A 12,536-nucleotide genomic window follows, 5' to 3' on the forward strand; every position below is an offset into this window, starting at 1 on the left:
ATTCAAAATGTATCTTTTACAATTTGTACTCATTGTATCTAATTCTGTCATTTTTTGGTCTGAATTTTGGCTTTCTACTGGACTTTGAAGATTTTATATGAATTTTCACTTTTGTTAACTTTAGGTATTTCTTGGAAAGTTTATACATTCCCTGGGAAGTTTAAATTTCTTTCACAAAATGGGGGAAAAAATCAACTTCTGTCTCTCTCAAAATCCACTTATAAAAGGAAAATGCCAAACTAAAAATTATGGTTGACTTTTAAAACTATAAATAAAAAAGAAATAAGAATATTACAGCAAATAATTGGAGGACATTAACACTACAATAGCAGTACTTTTCCCTCTTTCAAGTACAAAAGATAAGAATCAGTAGAACGGCTAGACAAAATAAATATCACTTTTTTAGAAAAGTCTGTAATATTTGGTAGTGTCTGTTAGGATTACAAGGTGATAACTCAGCTTGTCTAAACAATTCTCTAGCTCAAAGTTCATACCTTTAGGAGTTTACACCTTTAGACTTCTGAAAAGGAGTTTACATATTTAAAGGAGTTTACACCTTTAAAGAAGCAAATTCATTGGCTGTAGGAGCTCCCACAAGCACCTGGAAGTTCTCACTAGCCCAATCTCTGCTAGGATAAAAGAGGAGGACAGTCGGGCAAGGAATCTGTCTGGACTGGGAGATTGAGTTTAGATGGCAGTCTGGAAGGAGAGCCTAGACTGGGAGAAGAACAAGACTTCCCGGGAGAACTTCAGGGAAGCTCGAGGAGATTCAGAGCCAGGATTCAGGAAGAAGAAGAAGAGGACTTGAGATTCTACCTTCCCTCTGGCTGGAGGCTCCAGAGGCTTCTCAAGAAACCTGCTCACAAAGAAAAGGATTCACAGAGAAAGGAAACCTCTTCCTAGAGAAAGATTACAATTGAGAGACGATCAGAACATTACAAGTATCACCCAAAGAAATTTTGGCTTACCTGAAAATATTACTTATGAGACAGAGAACCTCATACCAATCTGAGAAAAACTGCAAGGCATTAAGAATTGTCTGAATGAAATCAATGTGTAAGAGCAAAGGAATTCTGACTTTGAGTAAGGACACTTCCATTGAAATCTCACACAAAACCTTGCTATCTATATCACCTTAGCAAGTTAGGCCTCTCTGAGCATCAGCTTCCTCATTCAAAAAATAGACATATATGATGTAGAGTAAAGTAAGCAAAGCCAAGATAACAAAATTCAAAATAACTACCATTATGTTCACTGAAAGTGGAACAAAACAATTGAAAGTGAATGTTGCAGAATTATAAAGAAGAGATATAAGAAGACAACTTCTTTCCACCTGTATCTTCCCCGCTATATTCCTCCCCCCCATCAAAATCTTTGCAGAAGTAAGGAGGTACACAGGTATAAATTATTTTATCTATGTTCCAACATTTTCAATATATTGATCATTTTTGCTGACTTTTTCTTTTCCTCTTTTTCTTAAGAATATTCATTGTTAACAGATGATAAATCTCCAGGAGGAGTAGAAGAAGAATACTAGGAAAAATTTCAGTGATGTAACAAAATATATCAATAAAATTTAATTTTTAATGTGGGTATGATAATATTTATACTACCTACCTACCTGACAAAGTTTTTGTAGAGCAAGTGCTCTATGGATAAGTTTCTATTACCCTTTACTTTCAGTATCATACAGGAGGGTGGAACCATCTGAGAGTTTAAGATCAAGCTAATGGGAAAGAAGGAATTTGGTATAGAATGTAAAAATGGGGAAACAACAGAAAAGCACAGAATAGAATCCTTAAAAACTAGAAAATAATACTTCAGAAACCACTGAGGATTACATTAAACACAAAAGAGCAGGATTTTGATTAATGTATATTCTATTCAACTCACTCTGTGCCTATTATGGGCCCAGAAACTATTTCATGACTTGATTTCCCAAATGCCAGAAAGTTTATCCAGAAAAAGTGATTTCAGGATACTATAATTCCCAAATTTCTTGGAAAAAGAAAGAAAAATTATAAAGACAGTGTAGCAAACACTTTTATTAAAGAAAAGCTGATGATTAGTTCTGTAACATGGATTACAGATATGTGGGTGGTAGGGTGGCTGACCTAGTTTCTGGTATTATAACTTTGTTGCCTTGAATTTTTAGCCAAGTAATGGATTTTCTGGGTAGCTTAGCTTAATTATAGTAATTTGACATAATTTATTTATGGTCTGTAGCTTAGGACAAAGATCTAAAAGCTATCACTTGAAACTCAAGCCAATTTTTCTTAATCTCTTCAGAGCCCCTAAGCTGAGTTTGGAATAACGGGATAGAAGTTAAAGTTAAAGAGATAGTTCTTTACCTCTCAGACCTGTGGAAGAGGAAGGAATTTATGTCCAAAGAAGAATTAGAGATCGTTATTGATCACAAAGTAGAAAACTTTGATTATATCAAATTGAAAAGTTTTTGTACAAACAAAACTAATGCAGATAAAATTAGAAGGGAAATAATAAACTAGGAAAACATTTTTACAGTCAAAGGTTCTGATAAAGGCCTCATTTCCAAAATATATAGAGAACTGACTCTAATTTATAAGAAATCAAGCCATTCTCCAATTGATAAATGGTCAAAAGATATGAACAGACAATTCTCAGATGAAGAAATCGAAACTATTTCTAACCATATGAAAAGATGCTCCAAGTCATTATTAATCAGAGAAATGCAAATTAAGACCACTCTGAGATACCACTACATACCTGTCAGATTGGCTAGAATGACAGGGAAAGATAATTCAGAATGTTGGAGGGGATATGGGAAAACAGGGACACTGATACATTGTTGGTGGAATTGTGAATGGATCCAACCATTCTGGAGAGCGATTTGGAACTATGCTCAAAAAGTTATAAAACTGGGCATACCCTTTGACCCAGCTGTGCTGCTACTGGGCTTATTTCCCAAAAAGATCTTAAAGAAGGGAAAGGGACCTATATGTGCAAGAATGTTTGTGGCAGCTCTCTTTATAATGGCCAGAAACTGGAAACTGAGTGGATGCCCATCAACTGGAGAATGGCTGAATAAATTGTGGTATATGAATATTATGGAATATTATTGTTCTGACTAACAGGATGATTTCAGAAAGGCCTGGAGAGAATTACATGAAGTGATGCTGAGTGAAATGAGTAGGAGATCATTGTATACTTCAACAACAATACTATTATGATGATCAATTCTGATGGATGTGGCCATTTTCAACAATGAGATGAACCAAATCAGTTCCAATAGAGCAGTAATGAACTGAACCAGCTACACTCAGTGAAAGAACTCTGGGAGATGACTATGAACCACTACATAAAATTCCCAGTCCCTCTATTTTTGTCCGCCTGCATTTTGGATTTCCTTGACAGGCTAACTGTACACTATTTCAAAGTCCAATTCTTTTTGTACAGCAAAATAACTGTATGGACATGTATACATATATTGTATTTAATTTATACTTTAACATATTTAACATGTATTGATCAACCTGCCATCTGGGGGAGAACAGTGGGGGAAAGAGGGGAAAAATTGGAACAAAAGGTTTGGCAATTGTCAATGTTGTAAAATTACCCATGCATATATCTGGTAAATAAAAACTATTATTATTTATAAAAAAAAAAAAAAAGAGAGAGGGAGAGAGAGTTCTTTTCACATCTTCTATCTCTGTTAGCATAACTTTGTTCAAAACACCCTAAATGGGACTGACTAGGTGACATTTTCTCAAGTTTATGAGACTAGGCCTAAATCACATGATCCCTATACCCAGTTGAGCCTTGGGTTTCAGGAAGTCACATGATCCCTATTCCCAGTCTTGAACCCTAGGATACAGAAAGTTAGTGAAGTTATAGGAAATGATGTGATCCACAGGAAGCAGACAACATTCGTGAGCCTTGGTCAAAGATGGTTCCATCCTTTTAGTCTATCCAGTGAGAATACTCTGGTCTTTTGCTTTTAAGTCCTGGACAAAGCAGAAGCTGCCCAGGTGCCAGGAGCACATAGCAGATTTGGGATGGCTCTCAGATGCATCTGGGTCTCTCCCTGCAGGAATTAAATAAATGCTTTCTCTTTGTACCTGAAGATGTATCTGATTAGTTAATTTGGGTCTTGCACCCATTCTACACAACTCTATCCAACAGCCCTTTCTTTTTTAATATCACATTGATTTCCTAATAACACTTCTCTACCCTAGCAAAGAATTCTACCTTGTAACAAATAAGTTCAATCAAAAAAAAAAAATCAATATACTGGTCATGTCTAATAATACATATCATTTCACATCTCTGTGTACCATCTTTTTCTGAAGAAACATCTATAAATAACTTTTCAGATGCCTCATCTCAGCCCAGAGGTAGCCCAAAATTCTTGAAAGTTATAATGAAAGAACATAAACTCTCATGAGATACTGGAAAGACTCTGGAGTATAATTTTCAGCAACAGATAATATCTGCTTTCCAACACTAAGTATGAGACTCTAGAATAATATGCAGGCCATTTGGCAGAAAAAAAATAATCAAAATTATGGCTTAACTTTGCTCAAGGCAGGTCCAAATTTAGATGGTACCAAAATGACCCTAGAACTCTTTGGGTAGAGGAACAACTACAGATTTAAAACTCTGGATGATGATGAGAGAGGAGTGTGACTGCCAACTCTCTAAGTCCTGCTACGGTCTAGGAAAATTAAATTTAAGCATTTTTTTTCCCTTTAGGCTATCTTGCACCAATACTCTCAGAAATTTCAACACATGTTGAAACAAGACCAATGGAACTGAACTGGGTTCGTTGGTATCTAGGTACAAGGAAAAGAGAGAGGACAAGGAGAAATGTAATGTTGCTCCACCCTAATCATTAGACTCCAACAAGGTCCCTCTGAGTACCCCACTCTCCCCCCACAGAATGTAATCCTATCCTACTAATCCCTCTCTGAAGGCAGGTGGAAGATTTAGATCAGATAACACCTGGGGCCTTCCCTGTGCTTAACTAAAACAGAGGGAAGGTAAGATGATATCTTATTGCTATCAAAGGTGCCACAGCAATAAATATCCATACTTTTCTGCTTCCCAGCTGTTTTTCAGTGCTGATCAACCCAATTCTTTTAGATATTCTCTCTTCCCTCAATTTTCTTTAAACATCTCTTTTCTGATTCTCTGCCTACCTGAATAGATGTTGGTATCACTAATTCCCCATAACAAATTATAAGAATCCCACAATGAGTTCTCTAAAGTTCTCTTCTCCAAAGGCAAAAATCGATTCAGTTTTCTTCTCTTTCCAAATGACTTCCAGATATATGTACCCAACTTTGGGTTCACTCCTGAGCTCCAGTCTCATATCACCAACCATTTATTGGATATCCCCAAATGGACACCCTAAAGGCATTCTATATACAATATATCCAAAATGTAACATCATTTTCCCCTACTAAATCACTGCTTCTTCAAATTTACCTACCTCTCTTGAAGGCAGGCCATACTTCCAATCACACACACCTTTCCAACTCAATAGAGGGTTCTAGCTCTTTGCCTTCATCCACCAGGGGATAGTACTCATTCACCACAGCAGAAAGAAAAGTCATTTTCTACTCTTTTTCTCTTTAACCTGTTGTAAGCAATCAATGTCCATGTCTATTATACCGAACTTCCATAATCTCTTAGATTGCTGTCAATTTCTCTCTCTACTCATATGGTCACCATCCTCATTTGGAATCACTTCTAAAACTGGACTACTGAAATAAAAACCCAGTAACTGGACTTCTCACACACAACTAACTACTCCTTATTTTATCACATCCTCCACACAAATGTCAAAATAATCTCCCTTGTTTACAGAACGTACTGTAGACAATATTTCATTTGAACCACTCAGTGACCATATAGAATAGGTATTACAGGTAACTACATAAGAGAGGTGGGGAAAGAATCAAAGATAATCCTAAAGTTTCAAATTTGGGAGACTGATTGATAGGGAAAGACAGGTAACAAAACCAGAAGAAAAGCCATATTTAAGATAATAAGCACAGCTTTTGACAGATTGAGTTTGAAATTCTAAAGCGCTAGTGTCTTTGTTTTATTTTTTAAATCAAAGTTATTAAAGGAAATTAGGCTATATGTGGACATTTTTTAAACCTTTGAGACTGCTGTAAAGGAAAACAACCACATACCCTTCCACAACATATACCCTGAAATTCCCAATGAGGTTAGCAATTCTTACAGTCTTTTTTTATTATTAAACTCCTTACCTTAATGCCAGAAGATCTGCAGCAAACATTTCATTTTTATAAAAAAAAAAATGTAGCCCTAAAAAGATCCCCAAAGACATTACAACAGTTGCCAAGACAATAGTTTTCCTGACCATCAAAGGGAGAGCTCCAGAATCTACCATCTGCTGTTGGGTGATCTTCTAAGAAGCAAATTTTATTAAAAAAAAAAAAAAAAAAAAAAAAAAAAAAAAAAAAAACAGTGGCATAATAACCATTGTGCCAGCAGCAAAGTGCCACGTGTTTAGAAGCTGAAGCCTAATCAGACTCTTCCTATTATTTTCATGTAATATACAGAATAAGGAGGATATAGTATCATATATTTCTCTTTGTACTGTCCAGAGATCCTCAAAATTAAGTCTTAGTAATTGAACCAGCTCCAGTAAAGACATATTTTTAGGCCTGATTCAATGGAAAGAAAAAATATAAATTAAAAACAAATCAGTACTTTAGGAAACACCTACTCTTGTATTACTCAATTAAATCTAATACTTTAAAATATACCATAATTTTTAAAGACACAAAAGCCAATGGCTAATAAAAACATTTGAAAACCATATGAAAGTACTACTGTATAAAAACATAATCATTTACCTCTTTGACTGAGAATTCCTTCAGGCCTAAATATTTCTGGAGTCTCAAAGGCAAAAATGCAGTCACTCTCATGCACTGTTTCTAAATCATCTGTGTCACAAAAGGAGCGATGGAACCCATCATAGTACATTTCTGTTAACACAATCTAAAAATGGGAGAAATGGGAAATGATTAGAAACTAATGGTAGAGTTAGTCAGAAACTGATCCCCCAATTCTATTAGGAAGCAAAGCCATAAAAAACTTCTCAAGTTGGCAGTAAAGCAGCTTTGAGAGAACTCACAGGAAAAAGAACACACATTTCCACAAACCGGTTCTTCAATGAGTACATCTTAAAAGGGAAAAGTCTCTTAGCACTTTTAATTAAGGGCTGGCATGGTGTACTCTAATTTCAGGATATGTACATTGTTGTAAAGAAAGTAATATCATCCTAGAATTTTAGAATTGGAAGAAATCTTAGCATCTACTCAAGCCAAAAGCTTAATTGAAAAGATAAGGTAGGGAAAAAGAGAAAAAGTCTCAGTGGTTAAATACTTTGCCTAAGATTACAGAGCTAGTTAGCGCCAGAGGTGAGATTTAAAACCAGGTCAACTGATTTCCGCATCTAGTGAACTTTTCACTATACCATGCTGAGGTTTCCTCAGGGGCTTACAAGTATCATCTGTGGGAAAGTAGTCAGTCAGGAATTAGTCAGATCCCCTTCACTGGGAAGATATTCAAAGAATAATCAGAAATCAAGATGGCCAAACCTGGTCAAATATACTGCTCATCACCTAGAGAATAACTTGAGTGTAAAAGAACAAAGAAAAATCCCAATCAATCAAGAGTTTCTCAGTTGGAGATGGCTGGTTCTCACCCATCCCTTTGTGAAACATCTTCTCTCATATCTACAGAATTTCTAGTCTGGGAGAAAAAGAGAAGGATTAGGAGAAGTAATATAAGTAATAAGAAGTATATGTATATTGTGTGTTTGTTTTTAAATGGAAAAGATGGGGATTTCTTTTGCTTGATTACATCTATTTGTTAGAACAGGCTTTTCCTTTCCTCTCCCCTCCTCCCAATGCTGAGAGAGTGGAAGGGAGCCTCTAAAGACAATTTTTCCCCAAGAAAAAAGAAAAAGTTTCCCCAGAAAGAATCACAGATAAGCAGGACAGTATTGAAAGTTATACTGAATTTATTGTATACTTTAAAAAAGGCAACCTTTACTTAACAGTATTATATTATAGTTCTCTCTTCTGCAAAATATAGGGTAAAAATCATTTTATCTGATGTTTAAGTTTAAAAAAAATTTTTTAAGAAGTTTTAACCACACAGGCAATGTACACAAATACATGCATCCTGTGAGATAAATTTCTTCTTACCTGATCAGTAGGGATCTTCGTTTCCACAGACACTGCTTCCCGAAGCCTCGCTACAGTCCCAGACAGAGGTACAGCCACTCCAATTCTCATGCAGTGAGAGCATTTTCCTTGATATACAACTGTGACATAGAGAGGCCTGCACAGATCAAAGTTGAATCTTTCCTTTAGGCAGATTTTCACATTTCAGCTAACACCTATAATAAACAAATCTGACCTGAGCTGAACTCAATGCAGAAACTACCTCCAGACCACTTGTCAGAACAACTACTTTTAACCCAAAATGCTCATAACAGTTTGAGATTAAGAAAAAGTATTCTTACAAAGACTGACTTTACTAACAGAACAGCAGAGTATCAGTCTAGGAATGTGTTCTAAGAACTCTTCTAACCTGAGCTACCTATGCTTTGCATTCACTTTAAATAAATAATCTCATCAAAAGCCATGAAGAAGTCTCTTTGACCAAGTTTTGAGTGACCTAAATTACATATCCCAAGGCCTTCATTTTAACATAGCCCACACCTCCCGATGTGTTAACCAATCTCGGTTGATTGTTATTCCTCAGAAAGACCTACCCTTCAAAGAGCACATAAGGTGTGACCCCATTGCCATTAGAGGTCTTTGGCCAATGACAAGACTGCCAAATGATCATCCTTTCATTAATAAAGTGCTGAATTTATTAATAAAATTATTAAATTGCTCAGAAAAAAAGAGTCATGAAAAATTATTTAAAAGCACAGTATCTAACTTTATTACAATATAGCAATGGGGCCCCAAAAGAATACAAAAAGGAGCTGCTGATTTCACTAGACACTGCTGTCTCCCTTCTACCTGACAGAAATTGCCTTACAATTGTTTTTTTTTTTTTTTTTAACAGGTATTTTGTATTTATTTATAAGTATACATAAGCTTCCCCATCAGGATGTTTGCTTCCTGGGGGCAGGTAAAAGATTCATTTTCGTTTTTTAACTACAGAACCAAACTTGCTGCCTAGAACACAGGAGAAAATTAACAAATGTTTAGACAACTAAATGATACAACATCTTCCCCATTCTATAGACAACATACCCAGGGAGGAATGACTAAATGGAATAGTTTCTAGCATTCACGTAACTACCACCAAGACTAGTATAAGACTTGTACACCCTACAAATTTAGTGAAGCATTTCTGCAAATATTTATTAAAGGATTCCTTAAGCCAGAATCCAATTTTTTGTACAATGTTTTCCTGACCAATGTTAGTATGAAGAAAGGGGGAACATCACGTTGTACAGTACATACACAATCTTCATGAAATCAGTTCTCTTCTTACCTTGTATGAGGCAGAGGAATTGGCAAAGAAATGCAGAGGAAAGGATCAAAGGTATTACTCTGTTTCTGGCAATGAGGACAAGTCAAAGAGGATCTTCAAAAACAAAAGCATGAGACAGAAATATTGTAAGAACTAAGTCCTGGTATAGAGAAGTTTGCATTTCATTTAACAATCGAGCAATCAAGAAGGGGAAATAATAATTTTTTAGAAAACCTCTCATTCTAGAGCTTTATTTTTTCTTACTTTAATCAGATATGAGCAAAATTATATGCACAATAAGACCTTCATAGAAACTCAGTAACTAGAAGGCCAAATCACTTGTCAGCAAACATCATCACTTAAAATTATTATGATGTCAAAATTCAAATGTTAGGGGAAGGGACAGGGAAGGGAATCAAGAACACCAATCCTTTTTTAGTATGTAGTCAAGCTAAATTGAACACTGTTCATAAATATTTGTGAAATATTCTTCACTACCAGATAGTATCTCTCCCTTTTTTGAAACTCCCTACTATTTTATTACATTGTTTTTTTTTAGCATTTAAACTATAATTATTAATTTATTTGGCTTAAAATAACTGTATGGATATGTACACATATATTGTATTTAACATAATTAACATGTATTGGTCTACCTGCCATCTAGGAGAGGGGGTGGGGGAAGGAGGGGAAAAGTTGGAACAGAAAGTTTTGCAAGGGTCAATGCTGAAAAATTACCCATGCATATACCTTGTAAATAAAAGGCTATAATAAAATTTTTTTTAAATTTATTTGGCTTATTCCTCCTATGACATTAACTCTCCAAAGGCAGAGATGCATCTTCTTCAACTTCTTTCTCATTGCTACTTCTCCATTCCATCAGCAAAATCCTATATGTAGTACACATTTAATAATTATTAACAAAAATTGAGCTGTTATTGAAATTATTCCTCTCCTTAGAAATTCAACAATAATGGCCAAAGGTTTTAGGTATTTTGAAAATATTCAAATCAATTTTACCTCCAAACCAAAGGTCTCCAGGAAAGAAGACAAAGATTCTTTAGAATTCTTTAGAAGAAGTCAGTTCCATAATTATGAGAAACCCTCAAGAATGAAATTCTGATGATAGAGAAAAAATAAGTTGGATCCAATTTAAAAAAGGAAGAATGAGGTATGCAGACATGCATGTGACTACACAAGTAATTTGTTCAATAAATCATGTAAATTTTAAAAAGATATGTATGGAAGATGGAGTAGATAAATGAACATGGAACACAGCATAATACTATGAAAATAACATCTGGCACACTCAACCACAGAAGAAGATGAGGTTTGTTGTGTGAAAGTAAAGACAACAGAAAGGTATTTTTCGAAGATTCATGGAAAGCAGAAAGATACCCAGTAAAGCAGAACTGCTATTCCAGAGAGATGAGATGATGACAAATTAGTGACAAAAGATAGACACAGTAAACTTTTATTTTGTTTCTATATCCCCTATCAAAGAAAATGGTCTTTAAACTGGAAAGATATCATCCAAACCATAAGCCAGTGAGCTAAAAGTCAATTCCTAGAAAAATTCTAGTATCTATTATTAAGGTAATGGCTTATGGGGCATTTAGAAAGAAAAATGGTGATCACTGAAAGTCAGTAGTTAGCTTCATCAAGAAAAAGGCATGCCAATTAACATCATATTTTTGTTGTTTCAGTTTGCTTTTTAGAGACTTCTATTACATTGGCAAGTCAAAGAAATTTCATAAACATAGTATGCCTGAATTTTAGCAAGCATTTTATAAAGTCAGACTACTGTGAATAAGATGCAGGAATATAGATTAAAAGAAAATAAAGATAGATGATCTCCAAACTGAATAAAGGGCCATGTTAAAAAAAAAAAATAGACATTCATGGGTCAAAGTCAACTCAAACAAAGAATTCTAGTACAGCTACAAAGAGATCTGTCCTTAGAAAATGCTTATCAAATTTGAACATAACACAAAGTGGGGCAGAGGATAGGAAGAGGGAAGAGATAGCTAATACATTAGTTAGTACAGGTGAAAAAAAGGGCTCAACAAGTTATAGGAGCAGACAAAATCTCCTAAGAATTAATAGGGATTAATATAAATGCAACTGACTCAAAGAAAACAATCCCAAGCACAAAATGAGAAAGCTATAATTATGTAATAGCTCTAATTTAAAAAAAAGAAAGAAAGAAAGAAAGAAAAAAGAAAAGAAGCAAAAGGAAAAAAAAGACTTGTAATCTGTAAAAAAAAAACAATGAATGGGATAGTTTCAGAGCAAACTTAGAAGACTTTTATGAATTAATAGAGAGTAGGTAATTGTTTAGACAGTAACATTGTAATGACAAACATATTTGAAAGCTTTAAGAATTTTGATCAACACAATGACCAACCACAATTCCAAAGAAATAATGAAGCACACTATCTGTGTCCTACCAGAGAGGTGCTAGATTTAGGGTATAGATTGACATGGCCAACGTGGACATTTGTTTAGAACATGCATATATCTAATATAGGCATTTTCTTTCTTAATGGAGAAGGTAGGTGAGAAAATAGATTTTTTTGGCTTACTGAAATAAAACAAATTTTTTAAATTTACAAAAACCTAGGAGGTTTAATGGAGTCAATCAAGAATAAAATACAGCACTCAAAAAAGCAAACCCAATCTTATTCCATATTGGGAAAAAATGTTCAGGATGAAGGACATAATAATAAAATTGCTATATGTTGCCCTGAAATACCCTAATTAGTTCTTGGTGCCATTTTATAGGAAGGATATTCCTAAATGCTGAAGGATGTACAAAAGGTGACAAGAATGATAAGACAACTCAGAACCAAAAACATATCATAAAAAGATCTGTTGAAGGAACTGAAATACTGGCTTCTTTCCAGGCACAGAAAAAAATTTAAGAGACATGATAACTTCCTTTCAAAATATGACAGGTTGTCATGTAGAAGAGAGATTAGTCTTGTTTTTCTTGGCTCCATAAGAAAATACTATAAGAT

At 34.7% G+C, this 12,536-nt stretch overlaps 1 protein-coding gene across 1 annotated transcript in view; it reads right to left on the bottom strand.

Moving 5' to 3' along the window:
* The window catches only part of USP31 (ubiquitin specific peptidase 31), a 142,505-nt gene that overhangs the window by 57,576 nt on the left and 72,393 nt on the right, over positions 1-12,536 (bottom strand). The window contains exons 4-6 of the mRNA XM_074280363.1: positions 9,538-9,630; positions 8,229-8,364; positions 6,870-7,014 (exon numbers count right to left, since the gene is read on the bottom strand). Of these exons, the coding sequence (XP_074136464.1) occupies positions 6,870-7,014; positions 8,229-8,364; positions 9,538-9,630 (374 nt within the window). The remainder of the gene's footprint in view (positions 1-6,869; positions 7,015-8,228; positions 8,365-9,537; positions 9,631-12,536) is intronic.

The sequence above is a fragment of the Sminthopsis crassicaudata genome, chromosome 1 (assembly GCF_048593235.1).
Source record: "Sminthopsis crassicaudata isolate SCR6 chromosome 1, ASM4859323v1, whole genome shotgun sequence".
NCBI lineage: Eukaryota > Metazoa > Chordata > Mammalia > Dasyuromorphia > Dasyuridae > Sminthopsis > Sminthopsis crassicaudata.